We start from the raw sequence: 20,577 nt of genomic DNA on the forward strand, positions 1-20,577 counted from the left end.
GAGAGAGAGAGAGAGGCACAGTTATGTTTTCCAGCTACTAGACTGAATATTTTTTTCCTGTTGTTAAATTCTGTTATATATCTGTTCCAGTATGCAATATTTCTGGCATTATTGTTGCTAATGGAAATGGCAGTTGGCGTCTTAGGTTTCATCTTTAAAGACTGGGTGAGTTGCAAAGAAGTTCACATGTAGATTCTAGAGGACAATGGCTATCAAAGATTCACATTAGCACGATACATGTCCACTAGGGTTGGGCTGTAACTTTCCTTCGAATCTTCGAAATTACAGTCCTACTGAATACGTGAGTTTTGTCAAGCGCCAAGCCTGTCTTTTCATTTAGTCCGCTATATCCGATTTCACCGAATTTAATAAAACTTTGTTTGCAAAGTATTATTTTTTAAGTACATTCGTGATATATGATCCCGAAATTTATTAATGGAATGCACTCTTTTAAATTTAATTTAATTACGAAAAATCAAAACGGAAAGTTCAGTGTCAGTCACCGGTGACTGAAGGTTAATATTTTTATTTATCAAAAATCGTGACATGGTATGGAACTCATAAGTTACAACTTCATACGTTTCGAAGACTTTGAAATTTCGAGCACTTGGAAGACTTCGAAGCTTCGGAACTTCGAAGCTTCGGAACTTCGAAACTTCGAAGCTTCGGAAAAGTTACAGCCCTACACTAGGGAGGACCTTATTTTTCGACTTTCGAATTTTTTTCGGGACACCCCCTAGAATTGTGACACTTGATGCAAAAATAATGTGTGCAAAATTTGAAATCGATCGGATAACGAGAAGTGCTGCCGCATCGACTTTGAAAATTTTTTAATTTTGTAACTCGAGTTTCTCCACTGTAGTATATCATTAGTATATATTTTTATATATCGTTGAATTTGTCTTTTTACGCACTATAATAATGTAGAAACAAAATGTAGCATTAATTTAAAAAAAAAATTCGTGACCCTGAAATCTCAAAAATTGACTTTTCAACCAATTTTTTTTTTTTGCATTATATTTAATTTAATAAACAATACAACTTTGGTCTAAGAAATTTTTTTATATTTTTATAAATATACATTATACATATAATACAGTACATTATACATAAAATAATTTATTTATCTCGTAATGACTTTTTTGATACATCTGGATATTGTTTCCTATTTTCGGAAATAATTTGTAAAATATATTGTTTCTCCTCTTCATTTTTTGATAATAACTGATTATAGTCTTGAATAAGCTTAATACCGCGCTCAACAGTGTCATTAACAACTTTTAAGTTTTGTACAATGTTTAGTCCAAATTTGAAATCCTCGTCATCTTCCCATGAATCGGGATCTTTTTTAAAAAATTCCATAGAAATTGAAAATCTTTCAAAAAATAGTAGTGTTTTGTGGGAAATATAATGTTCAATTCCTTTACCAGCATAGTTTTTTAAGTCTTCACGAGTTATTTCATATTTCTTACATGATTCGTCAGTTTCAATGTTATCAGATTCGTCGACTTCAGTGGTAAGTGCCTCCAGCATTCGTAAATTTGTATTCTTCTCCACGGTTTTATCAAAAAATGCTAAGGCTACCGCTTCTGTTGATAAATACCATAAATGGTTCATCAAGTATAACTAAGGTCCACCCTAATGTCCACTCATAAGCTGAAATCTCTAGGAACTCCAAATCTCTAGAACAGTGGTGAGCAACCCGCGGCGTATTGTGGGCCAAAAGTGGAAACATAGACTACGCGCGGGCCGCAACCGGCAACGAACGCAATATTAAATACTTTGTTGCGTCGCCAGCACCAATTTCAGTCTGTGTTTACGCTACGGTCTCCTAATGCCTCTTTAACGAATTTATTAGTTTGCGGGAAGTATTTGTGTGTGTGTGTGTGTTATATCATACATAGATTTACAATAAAATGTTTGTTTTATTCGATCTATTATTTTTTTTATGAGATAATAAATGCAAACACAATAATACATAGGTACATATTATATATATATATCTTTACATATAGTTTTACTAAAGAAATGAAACTAAATAAATTTTGAAACTCAATGCGATACTTGACTTTGTTTCTCATTAACAAGCTTGGCAATATTGGGTGTGATATTTGAAACCGCTACTCTAATACAGTTTTTCAGTCGTTCGTCATCCAATCGATTACGATGGTCACTTTTTGTAATTTTTATTTTCGAAAATAGCTGCTTTCACATTTCAGTGATAAGTTTGTTTTTGCCTTGAAGATTTATGTTTAATGTATTCAAGTGTTGCGTAATATCAACGCAAAATGCAAAATCACACATCCAGTCTTTGTCATCAAATTGTGGAAACGGGTTGTTTTTCATCTCTAAGAACAGTTTAATTTCGTTTCTTAGGTCATATACACGCTTTAGCATTGTACCACGACTTAACCACCGAACTTCGGTGTTAAAAAGAATATCGCCATATTCGCTTTCCATATCCTTCAAAAATTCTTTAAATTCACGATGGTTTAGTCCTCGAGATCTAATAAAATTTACAATTTTAATAATAGGTGGAACAACATTAGACATTTTTAGAACTTTAGCACTCAGATTTTTTTTATGTAAAATGCAGTGAGAAACAAATATTTCACGTCCTGTTAAACTTTTAATATCTTTCGATAACAATCCCGATAAACCAACATTCATACTGGACATGGCTCGAGCTCCATCTGTACTTATTCCAACAATCTTTTCCATTGGGATGTTTAATGCATTCAGAACAGTTTTTAATTTTCTGTACATATCGTCTCCGGTAGTAGTTCCTAAAATAGGAACTAAAGATGCAAATTCTTCCATTACATTGAAACTAGTGTTACGAGCCAGGGCCGCGAGTAGCACGAGTGGCCGGCGAAGGGTTATAAACCCAGGAAAATGGTATCAATTTGTTAGTTAAGGTACGCGGACGAACCCAATGCGAAATTGGGGAGCCGCTAGGAATGTAGACAGTGAGGACGAACCTGACGCGAAATCAGGGAGCCTCTAGGAATGGAATCAGACGCAGACGAACCTGATGCGAAATCAGGGAGCTGCCTGGAAGGTGAAACTTCGTGAACGAACCCAATGCGAAATTGGGGAGTCACTAGGAAATGACGCGCAGACGAACCCGATGCGAAACCGGGGAGCCGCTGGGATGGTATAGTTTTCGTGGACGAACCCAATGCGAAATCGGGGAGCCACTAGGTAGGAAAAATCTCTATTTGGATAATTGGTAAGGCGCGAACGAACCTGATGCGAAATCAGGGAGTCGCTAGGATAGTTAGTAGGCCTCGTAACTAATATAATCTAAATGATAAAACCCGAGCGGTAAGATTGTATCGTGTGGGAACGTTCAATTACTATAAAGGATTTTGGACGATAATTATAGGTTCAATGAATTTGCTCTAATTATCAATAACACAAATATATTCTACTTATAAAATTCTGTAGTACAAGTGTGTATGTGTCGCGATTGGAAATGAGAGAAAAAGATATAAAATGTGAAAGAAAGAATTTACCTAAACTACGGTGCTCGGTTTTCACGCACTGGCAATGCGGGGGACTCGGAAACAACTTCAACACTGACGAATAGACTATAAACCGAACAAACGGAATCTATAATGTTAGACTTTGATCCGAAAGGTACTTTAGCCCGATCTCGTTAGAAGTTAACTTTCCGAAATGCAGCACGACGTGACGCGATACGTGTCTACTGCAGTACTAACCCCCGAGAGTGAGAATCTAAGGGTTTATATACCCCTACAATGAATGGAATACTTTGTTCATTATCTAATCGCGCTTAGAGATTAGGGCTTAGGGCCAGACTCTCATTTTTGTCACTTCTAACGAAATCGGAGCCAGAGCTCGGTCCTAAATCAAAGGGTTCGAAAGGTTATCTAGGACGCTTCCCGCCAGAGACGATCTGGAAGAGATTCCTGTGAGAAAACGAACGGAATATATTCTCTATCCGTAACACTAGAATCAGTCCCTCTTAAAAATACGGCAAGTTGTGCGGTATCATTATTGTCACAACTTTCATCCACAGCTAGAGAAATCCATTCTAACTTGGAAATATGTTCCCGCAAACTTTCCTCAATATTTTCTGAAAGTTCGTCAATTCTCCTTGCGACTGTAAATCGTGACAAACTAGTTTTGGAAATTATATCCTTTTGATTGGGGAAGGCCGCATCTCCTATCGCCAATAAACATTCTTTCACCATTTCTCCGTCATAAAAGGGTTTCATCTTTTTTGCCAAAATTTGGCTAACAAAGTAACTTACACGAATTGCCGCCTTTGCGGTGGATGCAGTACTTTCAAGTACATTTGGCGGTTTTAAATTTAAATTTGTCTTCAATTGATCCGCCACGTCCTTACGTAATTGTCCTGGCAAATTATTAAATTTTGAAGTGTAATAATGTCTCTTAATACTATATTTTTTCAACACAGATATTTTTTCACTGCATAATAAACAAACAGCACTTTCATTTATACAAGAAAAAAATACTCATATGTCCAACTATCGATGAACTGCCGATGTCCATGTTCAATTTTGCGTTTTCTAACAGGCGAGCTCATGGCAAAATACGATGATATTCGATCAATGTGCTTTCTGACGCAGTTAAACAGTGTGACTGTAGAATACTAGAAAATATAGCCGGGAATTAACAATTGAAAATCGTGGACTGTGGACGAAGGCCGCGGCGCGGCGCGGCGTCGCGCAGCGCTATATTCCGGCGGGCCGCAGGCAGTTTGCTAGCGGGCCAAATGCGGCCCGCGGGCGATGGGATTGCTCATCACTGCTCTAGAACCTAGATTAGCTGGAATTGAATCATTCAAGCTTACATTGTACATTTACCTCGTATAGGGTAACTGGGCTGCACTGTACCTTGGGTAACCAGAAATGTTTGCCAAATAATTGACAGAACGTCTAAAACGGTGGAAAGGCTATACTTCTCTGTAGAGGGCCAAAATACTTTAACTTTTTTTACATAATCCTGTAGATTTCGACGAGACGATAATCCCAGTTTTAATGTTGGGAACTTACTGGTTTAAAAGTTTCTATGTTTATATAAAAGGTTGAAAGTCTCCTATGTGATCCAGTAGATTTGGGCGAGAAGATGCGAAAATCCAAGTTTCCATCCTAGGAGATAAGTGGTTCAAAAGTTATGAGTGTTTGAAGTTGAGTGACTCCCAGTGTTTTCGACAGGTGAGAGTGCCGCCATGTTGGTATGCAGTGGGCGCTTGTGGTGTCATCTAGCGCCTGCGCTCGGTAAGCGGCGCACGACTCTCACTACCTACCAAAATGGCGGCACTCTTACCTGTCGGAAACACTAAAAGTCGCTCAACTGTAAACACTCGTAACTTTTGAACCATTGATCTCCCAGGGTTGAAATTTGAATATTTGGCACTCTTTCGTCCATATCTGTTGGATTGCATAGGAGAAAGGTAACAATTTATAGTCACCTAAGGTACAGTCTAACCCAGAGCTTTAAAGAACGTCTTTATAAGAGTTCCTCGGTGAATATAATCGATTCCTCTGATCCTAATAATTGTTTATCATTACTTATGTCACTAATAACAACCATAAATACTATCGTGATTCCAACGACAGATAAAGTTGCAGGCCGCTGGTGGCTTCCAAGGGTTTATCATTCACTACAGAGAAGATCCCGATCAGCAGAATCTCATTGATTGGATCCAGGAGGATTGGGTATGCATCGTGGCGTCTAGCTCAATAATATTATACACATTTTCAAATTTTTGTCAAAATTAACAAAAAGAGTTTTGTCAAAATTACTTTTACACCCCTCAGGGTTGTTCCAAATAATTTAAAAAAATTTGTTTAATCAAGCCGATAGAACATATTTAATGCTCATAAAATCATCTTTCTCGAATACCCTCTACACTATTTACCGTGTCGAAAAATGTGTTAGACAAATCCTGTAGATCTGGACAGGCTACGTCTATTATATTCTATTACTTTTTCTCGTAAAACAAACGGTTTTCGAGAAAATTGAGAAAAATGTCAGCGATATGTTGCTGATCAGCCGGGCAAGGATAAACGATACGTCGCTGATATTTTTCTCAATTTTTTCGAAAACCGCAGCCTTTTGTTTAACATATTTTTCGACATGGTGATTAGTTTTGGTGATTAATTTTTTAAATCGAATTAATATTATTTCAATTTTTCATTCATTTGGTACGAAGTTTTTCTCAATTTTCTCGGAAACCGTTTGCTCTACGAGAAATAGTAATAGGACATAAAAGACGCAGCCTGTCCAGACCTACAGATTTTATCTAACACAGTTTTCGACGCGGCAAATAGTTTCGAAGGTATTGGAGAAGAACGATCCATCACGTTCAGCATTCAATTAATTATATCAATTTTTCATTCATTTGTGTGATACGAAATTTTTCTCAATTTTCTCAGAAACCGTTTGTTCTACGAGAAAAAGTAATACAACATAAAAGACACAGCCTGTCCAGATCTACAGATTTTATCTAACACAGTTTTCGACACGGCGAATAGTTTAGAAGATATTAGAGAAAAACGATTTTATGAGCATTAAAACCCTACTGTACAGTTATGGCCATTAAAATTCCAATTTCAATTAGAAAAACTGAAACACTGATTGTGAATTTCAATTCACAATTGCATAATTCAGAATTGTAATTATAAATTGCGTTTGCCATTATCTGCGGTAGTTGTAGTCAATTTGTTGAAGCCTTAACGATTTCTTGTTTCGCAGTTGCAGTGTTGCGGCATTGAGGGGCCTAAAGACTGGGATCGCAACAATTATTTCAATTGTTCATCGAGCGACATTGGCTCGAGGGAAGCGTGTGGTGTGCCTTTTAGCTGTTGTAAACGAAAACCAAATGTAACTACACCAATCAAGTTCAATAGAAACACAGAATCGTCGAAGTGAATCCGGAAAAGTTATAGTATAAAGAATGCGGTTGTGTAACCAGAAATTTTTGCCTTTCTCCTACAAATTTTAGCCATTTCTTATGATATCCAGTAGATTTGGACGAGAAAATGTGAGAAATCCAAGTTTCGATCCTAGTGGATCAAAGGTTTAAAAGTTATGAGTGTTTAAAATTGAGCGATTTACAGCGTCTTTGACAGGCAAGGGCACCGCCTGTCAATAGGAAATTTGAATTGCACATAGATACTTTTAGACAGTGCAATAAAACTTTTCGCTGCTGTTCAGTTTGGGGGACCACAAATTTTAGGCTACTTTTATACAATCCCGTAAATTTTGATGAGACAACGCCGAAAATCTAAGTTTCAATCCTAGGAATTTAGTAGTTCAAAAGTTATATGCGTGTTTAAAGACATCGGCTGCAGGTTGTAGCGGGTTATTCGAATAGTATAACCACGTGTATGGCAGCCTACTCTGCCAGATCACACACTGAAGACTTGATTGGTTTATGGACAACTCCGGTTGCTTGGCCAAAGCTTTTATTAGAACAAACTTGAGAAATGTAGTAACTGTACAACACGGTGGATCGACCAGCGTAATGCGACACGTCTGTGTCGATCCACGATTCGCAGGAGAGAGAGCGGATGCGGATCGCTCTTCTCTTCTCATCACGAGGTCAGGATTGCCAACCTCGTGAGAGTACGCTCGCTAGGGACGACCTAGGGGAAAATGGTATGCAGCGCCATTATCCCCACACGGCTGTGGCGGCTACCATGACATAGATGATGACAAGTTGGGAGCTCGACCACTATGAAGGAGAGGAGGAAAAAGGAAGGAGCGTTTCGTCCTAGGCCCGCTAGAGGACTCATCAGTAAGGCTGACTAGCGGGCCCTGCCTTAGACGGTGGGATGTCGGAAGGCGGTTGAGGACGGTATATATGCTAATCGTTGAGGAACCGAGTACTTGCGGGAAAGGTCTTTTCGAGACTACCTGTCCCTCTTGTGGCGCATGTATGAAGTTAGGCCGCCACGTCACGTGGTCCCTACACGGCGTGTAGGTCGAAGTCCCCTGGTGACTGGAGGATTTCTATCTATCGGCGCCTACTCGCCGCCTCGACCCAGTGTCGAGGTTATGTTCAACTTGATCGCCGATGACGAAGGAGATAGAAGAGAACGCACTGCTTTTTCGGACAACCGTCCAGCTCGGGTGTTGAAGCTCAAGAGACAGAGCGGGAGCTCGGCTTCCGCCGATCCCCACTTCTGGTAACACGGGAGTGGGGGAACAGAGCCCCTACAGACTGTAGGGATTATGGCGCTCGTGTCGCCATTCCCCTAGGCCGCGCCTAGGGAGATCACCGATAGGGAGTTGGCAGTCCTACTCCCAACCGTCTCTTGTAGCGACCGTTACGCTAGGCATCCCTAGCAGTTCAAAATAGTCACTTCTTAGAGTCAGACGTATTGAACACCAATATCCAGTCGTACTGTGTTTTGAGGCTTACCTCTTTTGTATTATATTCTCCGTCGTACGGTTACGACGGACGTCACTACCGGGTGAATAAAATATTATTAAATGGTTCTCGTTGAACTACAAATTCTGCAGTGAATTTTATCCTCAAGTCCTATCCACGTGTTTCAAGTAAAACGTAGAGTAGGCTACGTTCTTCGGTACCTTCCCCGAAGCTTCTGATTCTCTCCGAGAGTATCCATCTACATCCATCCTACAATTGGTGACCCCGACGTGATCTCGCCGATCACCAGAAGGAAGGACGTCAGCACGCGGTCTTGGGGACATACCGTGCCTGCAGCTATCCTGACTGGCACGCACCTTCATCGAGGAGCGTCGAGGGTCCAGCCAAGCAGAGTGCAGCGTCACGCCGACGCCACGATCTCTCGAGGAGGAAGCACTCGAGTACCGGTTTGCTGTTTCGCCAAGGCACGCGGTCGGAAGGACGTTTCCTGTCCGCCATCTTTGCTGCTGCACGAGGCACGCCGCCGTGAAGCCGCTATCTTGGTCCTCGAAGGAGCCGTTTCACAGGTGGATTCCGGCGGGCATAGAAGATTGCGAGCGACTTCCGTAAGTGGGAGCATCTAATTTAGCCGTTAACATTCGTTATCGCGATTCCGGTAGAATCCATTGCGCATTGCATTTCCGACGCGTGTTCAGTTCCGTCGTGATAGTGTAAGACCCACCGCCGCGGGTCCTGTGAATTAGCATCGCGTGCGCGCGCAGATAGTCAAGATGGCCGAGCCGGCACCATTTCCGGGTCCTGAGGAAATCTTGAAATCGCTTCTCGAGAAGCATGTCGATTCATATCGCGTACCAAAGATACCTTCGTTCTTTCGGGAGGATCCTTCACTATGGTTCATGCAAGTTGAATCGTCCCTCTCCGCATCCCGCATAACCACACAAAAGACGATGGCTGACATCGTTATATTCGCGTTAACGTTTGAAGGAATAGCCGCGATAAAAGATATTCTCTCTTTATCACCGCAGCCTCGGAATCTTTACGATCAGGTAAAAGCGCGTATAATTTCAAACTTTTCTACGTCGGCGGAAGCGCGTTTACGCCGACTTCTAAAGGGTGAGGTGCTAACGGAAGGGAAACCTTCACAAATATTGATGCGATTTCGCAACTTAAATGACGGGTCGTGTACTGATGACATAATTCGTACTATTTTCATGGAGCAGCTTCCTGCTCAAATCAGGACAGTCTTAGCCATGTCCAAGATTACCGACCCGCAAGAATTCGCCGAATTGGCCGATAAGGTTGTCGAAGCATCGGGTTCCGTCGCCCGGCGCCCCGCGATTTCATCAATTTCGCCGCGAGACTCTTCTAGACGCGATGTCGAGACATCGGATGCCGTCGCGTCCGCAGTTTCTTCTCGAGGTTCTTCAAACCGCGAGCTTGAAGCAAAAGTCGACCGTCTCGCGAATCAGTTGGCCGAACTGACCAATATCGTGAGACGAAGTTCCCGCGACGGGCGCCGTAGAACTACTTCCCGTGGGAGACCAGGTTCGCGTTCCAAGTCGCGCGGTTCCGCATTGTGCCATCTGCACCGGAAATACGGAAGCGATGCACGTCATTGCATAAAACCCTGCTTGTGGCAGGCGGGAAACTAATATGCACTAGCCGCGCGGAGGCGAGCGCGCTGAGTGCTGCATCACATCGTCTCCATGTTCGTGACCGCGACCTCGGTCTTACGTTTCTGATCGACACGGGTGCGGATATCTCTCTGTTACCGGCTGATGAAGCCGCGAAAAAACGTGCGACCGGTTTAAAATTGTTCGCAGCAAACGAGACAACAATCGAGACATATGGAGAGAAGCGACTCAATTTGAATCTAGGCCTTCGCCATGCCTTCTCTTGGAACTTCTGCGTCGCCGCGGTACCGTACTCGATTCTAGGCGCGGATTTCTCAATCATTTTAGCTTGTTGGTCGATCTGCGTCATCGTAAATTGATCGATCCGTTGACGCGAATTTCCACTGTCTTCACAGTCAGAACCTCGCCGGTGTTCAACGTGAAATCGATCGATCCCGCATCTCCGTTCGCGGGAATACTCTCCGAGTTTCCGGGAGTTATAGGACCATCGCCATCGAATTGCGATTCGCCGCGCGACGTCTTGCATCATATTGTGACCGAGGGTCCCCCGTAGCCGAGCGTGCGCGACGACTGACGCACGATAAACTTCAGGTGGCTAAGGCCGAGTTCCGACGGCTCGTTGCTGAAGGAACATGTCGTCCATCGAGTAGCCCATGGGCTAGCCCCATCCATCTTGTTCCTAAGAAAGATGGGGGTTGGCGGGTATGTGGCGACTATCGTCGTTTGAATTCGGTGACTGTTCCCGACATGTACCCAGTTCCTCATTTACATGACTATTCAGTCAATTTACACGACAAAACGATCTTCACCAAGCTCGATCTTCAGAGAGCGTACCAGCAGATTCCGGTTGCGCCGTCGCACATCGCGAAAACTGCTGTGATAACACCTTCTGGGCTCTTCGAGTATACCGTGATGCCTTTCGGCCTCCGTAACGGCGGGCAGACATTTCAACGGTACATCCATCGTGCCCACGGAGACCTTGACTTCGTCTTTGCCTACATCGACGACATCCTCATCGCTTCTTCGAACCTCGAAGAGCATGAGCGTCACCTCCGCATTGTTCTGCAACGTTTGCAGGAACACGCGCTGCATCTGAATCTTGCCAAATGCAAATTCGGCAAGTCCCGTCTCGAGTTTCTGGGACACGTAATTGATCGGAATGGGTCTGCACCTATTCCCGAAAAAGTCAAGGCCATTCAGGACTTTCCGAAGCCCAAAACAGTCTCTGACGTACGCAGATTTCTGGGTATGGTCAACTTTTACCGACGCAGTCTTCGTCGCACCGCTGACGTGCAAGCACCCTTGCACGAATATCTTTGCGAGTCGAAGAAAAATGACAAACGTGAGATAGTCTGGACTTCTCAAGCCGAGGAAGCGTTTGCACGAGTCAAATCTGACCTCGCCAACGCGACCTTGCTAAATCACCCTTCTCCTGATGCAGTAACGCGTCTCGTTACCGATGCGTCCGATTTTGGAATGTGAGCGTCGTTAGAACAAAAATTCCAAAATTCGTGGAAGCCTTTGGCATTCTTTTCTCGCAAGTTTACTCCATCTCAAAGAAATTACAGCGCGTATGATCGCGAGTTAACCGCTGTCCACGAAGCGCTCAAATACTTCAGGCATTTCCTCGAAGGTAGAAATTTCGTAATTGTGACCGATCACAAACCACTTGTGTACGCGTTCCGGCAACGCGCTGATAAAGCATCGCCTCGCCAACTTCGACAACTATCATTCATATCACAGTTTACTACTCATATCGAGCATCTCCCTGGCTCCGAAAACGTCGTCGCCGACTCGCTGTCGCGTGTAGATACTTTGCACCTCGCCGCAGATATCTCCTTGGAGGAGCTCGCGAGATTGCAGGAATCCGACGACGAATTGAAAAGTTTATTGGCCTCTACTGATCACTCGTTAGCTTTACGGCGAATTCGGTGGGGACCCTCTCACATTGCGATTGTATGCGATTTAGAAGGAGAAGTATTGCGTCCATAAATTCCGGGCCCGTCACGCAAGGCCATTTTTGATAAATTTCACAAACCCGCGCACCCGAGCGCGTGATCCGAAAGCGGTATGTTTGGCCGCGAATGCATCACGACATCGCGAAATGGTCGAAAGAGTGTCTAGATTGTCAACAATCTAAGATAACGCGCCATAACCATGTAAAGCCAGCGGAATTCGTTGCTCCCGATGAGCGTTTTAGTCATGTCCACATGGACATTATCGGCCCGTTGCCGATATCGGAATGCTATCGTTACTGCCTGACCATGATAGATCATTTCTCGAGATGGCCAGAGGCGGTTCCGCTCGCGAATATTGAAGCTACTACCGTATGTAGAGCGTTCGTAGATCACTGGATCTCACGTTTCAGCGCCCTTGAAACTCTCACGACCGATCAGGGCAGTCAATTTGAACCGAGACTTTTCACCGCGCTGCTGCAATTATCCGGATGCCACCGAATTCGGACGACCGCTTTTCATCCAGCGTCGAATGGAATGATCGAACGATGGCACCGATGCCTCAAAATTGCGATTATGTGTCACGCGAAACCTACGTGGTCACGCATGTTATCCACCGTAATGCTTGGTCTTCGAAATAACGTTATAGATTCGGGCTCGTCGCCCGCCGAATATCTATACGGCACCTCGTTGCGAATTTCGGGCGAGTTCGTACTCCCCGATGACGGTCCCGCAGATCCGCAAATGTTTATCGAAGAATTTCGAGACCACATGCACAGTGTTAAACCTGTTCCCGTAGGACAGCGTCATAAAAAGCGTGTTTTCTTATTTAAAGATATAGACACCTGTTCACATGTATTCTTGCGCGCCGATACGAACAAAAAGGCGCTCGAACGGCTATACTCAGGCCCGAACAAAGTAATAAGCCGCCCTACCGACCGCGTTCTAGAGATCGACGTCAAAGGACAACCGCGTTCCGTCTCGATAGAAAATGTGAAACCAGCGTATCACTTCCGAGAGGAATTAGCAACCTCGTCTAGCGAACCCTCCGACTCGAAACAACGGAATGCGCTGCGAACATATTCACGGGCGAAAACTGTGCAAACAGTCCCGCCGAGTTAATATCGCCGATTTAGTTGTAAGCCTGTTGTGTACATGTAAATAGCAATCGCGTAGTTTGTAAGAACAATTTGTATAGTAGATGTAGTGCGCACTCATTGTAAATAGTTTATAGTTATAATATTGTTATATTGTTACTGTATCCCCAGCGTTGCGAACTTGTATATCGTTGTGTAGCGTCATAAGTTTGCACGTACACACTCGGGGGGGAGTGTGTAGGGATTATGGCGCTCGTGTCGCCATTCCCCTAGGTCGCGCCTAGGGAAATCACCGATAGGGAGTTGGCAGTCCTACTCCCAACCGTCTCTTGTAGCGACCGTTACGCTAGGCATCCCTAGCAGTTCAAAATAGTCACTTCTTAGAGTCAGACGTAGTGAACACCAATACAGTGTGCCCAGATTCCACGCTTTTTTTCGCGCATGCGCGGCTTTTCAGCCTCAGTAAAGTACGCTTCGCGAGGAAATGTGGCACCTTGAGCTCCATGCCGAATGTTAAGAAGTTGATATGAACTGATTATGAAAAACGAATGAATGACAAGTGTATTTGTATATATATTCGGCCTTGGCTTTGTGTGCAAGAGAAGGGTCTAAGGCAGGCATGCACAGCTCTTTGCTCTCAGAGCAGCCCCCGTGCTCCCAAGTTGCTCCCCGTATTCTCTCAGAGCAGATCGGACGTATGGAAGGGGAACCCACTAAGCGTGACTTTTAAACAGAGCACGAGAGAAGACGAGTGGGAGGGGCGTGGGGAAGTGGAGAGCGCGCCGGAGTGGTCAGACTACAACAACGTAGACGTCGCCCCCACTCTCATACGCTCTTCTTCTCGTCTTCTCTCGTGCTCCGTTTACAATTGGTGGGTTCCCCTTCCATACGTCCGAGCAAGGTCACTGCTCCGACCCTGCTCAGGAGCAGGGTCGATTGCTCCTGCTCCCAAATCGTCCACCTGTGCATGCCTGGTCTAAGGCATTGTCTAAATTCAAAATTGTTGGAAAATTCAATTCACGACTTCTTCAGCGGCAATATTAAGTGGACACGCTTAAAAATCGCATAACTTTTTAGAAATTCGTCCAAAGGACTTGAATTTTTTTAAGATGTTAGAGCGGCTAGTTCGCTAGAGAATAAGTAAACTAAAATTTCTTACGATTGCAATTGGTAGGAATTATACAAAATTTTAAAATATGATGTTTTGCCAACTTTTTTATCTGGGCCTGTAACGATAATTTAAAAAATACGTTTTATAGATTTCGGTAACTTATATGCATACTGAAAATTTCATCGAAATCGGTCAACATTGCAATGAGCTACATACGTTTAAAGATGAGAGCTTAAGGGTGAAAGTCGTAGATTTTCAGCCTTGCCAGGGCATTTCGCCCTAACGTGATCATCTTTAAACGTTTATAGCTCATTGCAATGTTGACCGATTTCGATGAAATTTTCAGTATGCATATAAGTTACCGAAATCTATAAAACGCATTTTTTAAATTACTATTACAGGCCCAGATAAAGAAGTTGGCAAAACATCATATTTTAAAATTTTGTATAATTCCTACCAATTGCAATCGTAAGAAATTTTAGTTTACTTATTCTCTAGCCAACTAGCCGGTCTAACATCTTAAAAAAATTCAAGTCCTTTGGACAAATTTCTAAAAAGTTATGCGATTTTTAAGCGTGTCCACTTATTATCGCCGCTGACTGTAGCTGCCTCAGGGCTCTACGTTACTGTTTTGACGCTCATGCGCGAAAAAAGCGTGTTATCTGGGCACACTGCACCAATATCCAGTCGTACTGTGTTTTGAGGCTTACCTCTTTTGTATTATATTCTCCGTCGTACGGTTACGACGGACGTCACTACCGGGTGAATAAAATATTTTTAAATGGTTCTCGTTGAACTACAAATTCTGCAGTGAATTTTATCCTCAAGTCCTAACCACGTGTTTCAAGTAAAACGTAGAGTAGGCTACGTTCTTCGGTACCTTCCCCGAAGCTTCTGATTCTCTCCCAGAGTATCCATCTACATCCATCCTACAAGGCGCGTGGTTGTGCTGCCATCTAGCGGCTCCGCTCGGTAAGCGGCGCGCGACCGCCAACAGACACAACACGGCGGCGCTAACCTGTCAAAAACACTGTAAATCGCTCAACTTCAAACACTTGTAACTTTTGAATCACTGATCCTCCAGGATCGAAACTTCAATTTCTCACATCTTCTCGTCCAAATCTACTGGATAACATATGTAAAAGGCAAAAATTTATTGGAGAAAGGCAAAAATTCATGGTTACGCAAGTAAAAGAGCAGCCAAATCATATATTGACATCTTGAATTTTTATATAGTTAAATAATAATGTTTACATCGCAACGCGAATTTTCATGTATGAAAGATTATCTTCTTGTGGCTTTAAGTGTCTCTTGTTCTTCTTCCAGGAAATCATAAAAAATAAACAGTGTGGCTATGACGTTAGGAAACCTAGCTACGTAAGTAAACGTTCTCTACTACACCGTAATAGTTAACGTGGAGATAGAACTAGTCATTTATTTATCGTGTACATAAATTTCTTTTTCTTAGAAATTCTCTTAGCGTTACTTACTCGCCTGCAGTCGTTGATCAACAATTGCCTAAATTGTTATAAATTATCGTCACCCACTCGCGATCATTATATCATTGATATTTCGTTTCTATTTCATAAAACAGAAAAACTTCTTCCCTTGGTCATTTTTGTTATTACTAGGATAAAGTCATTAGCAGCTCTAAGTTTGCGACGCACTATGGTCTGCAAAAATTAATTTTTCAAGGTCTATTTATTTAAACAATTTGATTTTTGCTATAAAGTGCCTTCGAAACAGCCAAATCGAAAATGTTATCAAATTTAGAGGATTCTGTCGTGAGATATAGCTTCCCAAAGTAAAATTAAATTATATAATACTTAAAATTATAATTACATTATGTCGTGGCATTTAAAAATCATCGATGACCTTCAAATGACCTTGGAAATCACAAGCCTGTCTAAGCCTTTTGACCAAAAAATATTTCGAACAAAAGTGGATCAGAATTCACTTTTCTACAGATGTCAATATAAAATATCTTAAAAAAAATTTTATTATAAATTGTTATAAAAAATTAACGTCACCTCAATTTTTGAAATATGTATTAACATATATTTTTCACGGCATGAGACGAACTCAACGACCTATAATAATAACATAATGTTATTAAACGTTGTGAAAATGTTGCAAAAATAATAATATAATGTTGTTGTTAAATGTTGTAAAAATAATAACATAAAGTTGTTATTAAACCTTGATAAAACAGCCCAAGTAGCCACAAGTAGCCACGTACGTCCCTAAAACGTACGCAGAATGGCCGTAGGACGTTTGGACGTGAGCCGTACGTTTTAGGGACGTACGTGGCTACTTGGGAGTACAACAGTTTTGACCACAAAAAGTGTGTTCCCAGACTATAGTGCGATGCATAATTGTTAAGCACTTAATTCTAGTAACGACATGTATGATTTAGAGATTTATTGTTGCTATTTTTCAGCCTTGTTTAGATTATTTATCAGAGACCACAAACTTGTATTGCGTCGTTTCAAAAAGTATTATTATACTTTCACAGTTCAAAAAGCAATCTTAAAATTATTAGAGAAGAGATCTGACACGAATGGAACAGACAGACCAAATGATTGTAAAACAATCCTAGACCGCTTGTCCCAGAACAAAGTGTACATTGTAAAGGTATCTTCTCTACATTATCGACATTCCCGCGTGCTTCTGCTGCCACCTATCGACTCCACTGGGTAAGAGGCGCGCGATGCTCACTGCATAACAACATGGCGGCACTCTCATCTGTCGAAAACACTGTGAATCGTTCAACTTCAAACACTCATAACTTTTGAACCACTGATCGCATACTGGAACAGGTGTACACAATATTACGAGACAGCTGGAAAGTTTTACAATGATTTGAGCTGCCTGTGCACACGATGCATTTGGTCAGGTGCACAATGCGTTTTGCTAACGTAGTTGTAAAACAAAGCGGTTCAAGTTATGTGTCACAGTTTGTTTCAAAATGGTTTCTGTTTATCCCCGGGGAATGCAGACTGGAGAGAGGAGTATATTCGAGAGAGGTTGTCTAAGAGCAGGCGAGGAGTGGCTAGAATTAAATCTCGTACCTGTCGCTGGTACTGTTGTCAGCACTATGGTTTTACAGGTAGATTCTAAACTGAATGTCGTATCGCCCTGCTAACTCAAAGTTCAAACTTTCTCTTTCCTTGTAGCGTTTACATCGAAAACACTCGAGCTCGTCTATTTGAATATTTTAACAACATTCAAAATATTGTAGCCACTTGGAAATGATTCCTGAGGCGATTCCAAGCAACCTTTTCCTTTGCGAAATTTTCCTCCGAGGCTCCGTTAAAGAGATATTAGCAAAAAACACGAATCAATCACAGCGCTCCCAGCTGAGTCTTCCGCTATAGCCGCAATCTAATTGGCTCCGCGTTTTTCGTTTATAACTCTTGAACGGAGACTCGGAGAAGATTTTAGCACAGGGAAAATTTGCTTGAAATGACGTCAAGAATCATTTACAAACAAGGACGACATTTGGAAAGGATTACTCACTTGGAAATGATTCCTCTGGTGATTCGAAGCAACTTTTTCCTTTGCGAAAATCTTCTCCGAAGCTCCGTGAAGGAGATATTAGCGAAAAACGCGGACCAATCACAGCGCTCCCAGCTGAGTCTTCCGCTATAGCTGCACTCTGATTGGTTCTGCGTTTTTCGTTAATAACTACTGAACGGAGCCGCGTAGAAGATTTTCGCAAAGGACAAAGTTGCTTGCAATGACATCAGTAATCATTTCCAGATAAGTACAAAATTTAAAAATTCCAAAGCTGTCGATGATTCCTATCGTTACTAGATCGAAAATCCTATTGGCTCCTAGTTACAACTGCAGAAAATGCTAGAGAATTTTTTCCGAGTGACGTAACGAGTTGTTGCGAGACATTGATAATGACATTGTTAATCAATGATTATAATAAAAGCAAGAGAAGAGAGAAGTTAAAGATATGAGAAAGTTTCAACTTTCGAAAATGGTCCCGTTTCGTTTGTTTTAATGACGGTTCGCAGTTGTCGCATGTACATGTGACGTGGATGTACTTATTAATTAAGTATTTACTCTCGTTTTGATTTGATCCGCTTCGAGCACACTATTTAACGGTTCTCGGTTGCTCTGGTAACCGTAAACACGTCGAATCACGTCGCGACCAGTATGTATTTGCATATCGTACCTACTCGAGTAAACGAGCATCGCAGGACGGCCACGTGAAGCAAGTAAGTACTTAGGGGAGCTGAGAATATTAACCAGCACCTACACACATACACAGTATACAGTCACTAACGAAGGGCACAATTTTACGTTTTTCGTTCGCACGTGTCGGAACGGTAAGTACGATCGAATTCACGACTTGAATCGAAGTCCCGAATCTAAGCGCGACGGAAGTGGCCGATCTAAGTCAGTTCGATGTTTAAGTCAGTATACTGTTTTCGATATAATTGAAGTGTGTTCCATCTCTCAGTCTGTTTACTAAATTATATTCGATGAAATTGTTCGCGAGATTTGAGAAAGCAGTCGATCGCCTTTGTTTTCCAGAACGTTGACAAACTGATTTATGAAAAAGGTTGTATTGAGGCTGGGGAAGAATGGGTCGAACGAAATCTCCTCCTGATTGCGACTGGCGCGATTTGCACAACGTTTGCACAGGTATTGTTTTCTTTTTCTTTATATGTATTCCGTTCGTCAGGCCTGAAAAGATTTGATTTCTCTAACAGCTCTTTCGTGCTGCGATCGATACGTACACGAATTGATGTACAGTAATCCTACAATCTAAGCACGATGGAGGTTTGCGATCTAAGTCAGTTCGCCTACCCCTTCCAACGGGAGGCATGCAATTACAAAACTTCTGTATTTTTCATTATTTTGTTTATGGGACTATATATGTATATATTAAATTAATGTATTATATATTATTGTTATTATATAATATTATATCCAGGGTGTCCCGTGTAACGTGTAGGGGACCGAAAAACTAAGACAAAAAGTCTTTTAGAGATTTGCTCGTTTTTGCTTCGTTTTGGAGAAAATCGCAAAAAAGAAACAAAACAAGTTTTCATTTTTGTACTTATTTATTTACATTTAAAAAAATTTTTTTATTTTCTAACATTTTTTTATCAAGTGTTTAAATATCTCACTGTCATAACTCACACAATAATGTCAAAACAATCATAAATACAAGTTAGATTTAAAAAATGTAAAAAATAAAAAAAAATTTTTAATTTAAAAAAATGTAAATAAATAAGTACAAAAATAAAAACTTGTTTTGTTTCTTTTTTTGCGATTTTCTCCAAAACGAAGCAAAAACGAGCAAATCTCTAAAAGACTTTTTGTCTTAGTTTTACGGTCCCCTACACGCTCATGAAGTTTTGCCATTTAAATTCTGGACACCCTGTATATAATTAATTATATTAATAAATTAATATGTATATTAAAAGACCAATTCGACCGTGTATAATATGTTGCCCTTCGAATGACCTTCGAAGGAGTTATTTTTGAAAAAGCATAACTTAACGTAGCGCCCTGATTGGTCTAATTAATATCACGGTTTATTGTATTATACTCTATTTCTCCAGATCTGCTGAACGAAACATTACGTAAAAATTCACGAACATTCTACTCAATGGCACGCATTACAGTGAATTATTTCAGAATTTTCGATTTGCCAAATTCGAGAGTTAAAAACATCCGTATGTCTTCAGAGTACTGGAAAATTCGGCAATTTTATGCTTACGGCATTTTTAAAACTCGAATTTTGCAAACCAAAAATTCTGAAATAATTCACTGTTATGCGTGCAATTGGGTAGGATGTTCATAAATTTTTTCGTAATTTTTCGTCGAGCAGAACAGGAAAAATAAAGCATAGTGTAACCCAAATAGCGAGGGTTGCGGGGCATCACAATTTTATACTTCCGGATTTATTAAAAATCGATCTTGCACCAGAAATTCTGAAATAATTCACTGTCGTGGGTGCTATTGGATAGAATGTTCATGACTTTTTTCGTAACTTTCGATGAGCGGAACAGGAGGAATAAAGCATAGTGTAACCTAGATAGCAAGGTTGGGGGTGCTATCACAATTTTATGCTTCCGGATTTATTAAAAATCGATCTTGCAACCAAAAATTCTGAGATAATTCACTGTTGCGAGTGCTATTAGGTAGGATGTTCTTGATTTTTTTCGTAACTTTCGATGAGCGGAACAGGGGGAATAAAGCTTAGTGTAACCCAAATAGCGAGGGTTGCGGGGCATCACAATTTTATACTTCCGGATTTATTAAAAATCGATCTTGCACCAGAAATTCTGAAATAATTCACTGTCGTGGGTGCTATTGGATAGAATGTTCATGACTTTTTTCGTAATTTTTCGTCTAGCAGCAC

General features: G+C 41.5%; 1 protein-coding gene across 4 annotated transcripts in view; it reads left to right on the forward strand.

Annotated features, from left to right (window-relative positions):
- Positions 1-20,577, forward strand: part of Tsp26a (Tetraspanin 26A) — a 60,737-nt gene that overhangs the window by 22,993 nt on the left and 17,167 nt on the right. The window contains exons 4-9 of one of the 4 annotated variants that reach the window (XM_076432762.1): positions 91-165; positions 5,619-5,711; positions 6,751-6,879; positions 15,516-15,566; positions 17,188-17,298; positions 18,738-18,848. In XM_076432762.1, the coding sequence (XP_076288877.1) occupies positions 91-165; positions 5,619-5,711; positions 6,751-6,879; positions 15,516-15,566; positions 17,188-17,298; positions 18,738-18,848 (570 nt within the window). Of the gene's footprint in view, positions 1-90; positions 166-5,612; positions 5,712-6,750; positions 6,880-15,515; positions 15,567-17,187; positions 17,299-18,737; positions 18,849-20,577 lie in introns of all 4 variants that reach the window. The other 3 variants (XM_076432761.1, XM_076432764.1, XM_076432763.1) reach the window with 3 other exon arrangements.

The sequence above is a fragment of the Lasioglossum baleicum genome, chromosome 10, assembly GCF_051020765.1.
Source record: "Lasioglossum baleicum chromosome 10, iyLasBale1, whole genome shotgun sequence".
NCBI lineage: Eukaryota > Metazoa > Arthropoda > Insecta > Hymenoptera > Halictidae > Lasioglossum > Lasioglossum baleicum.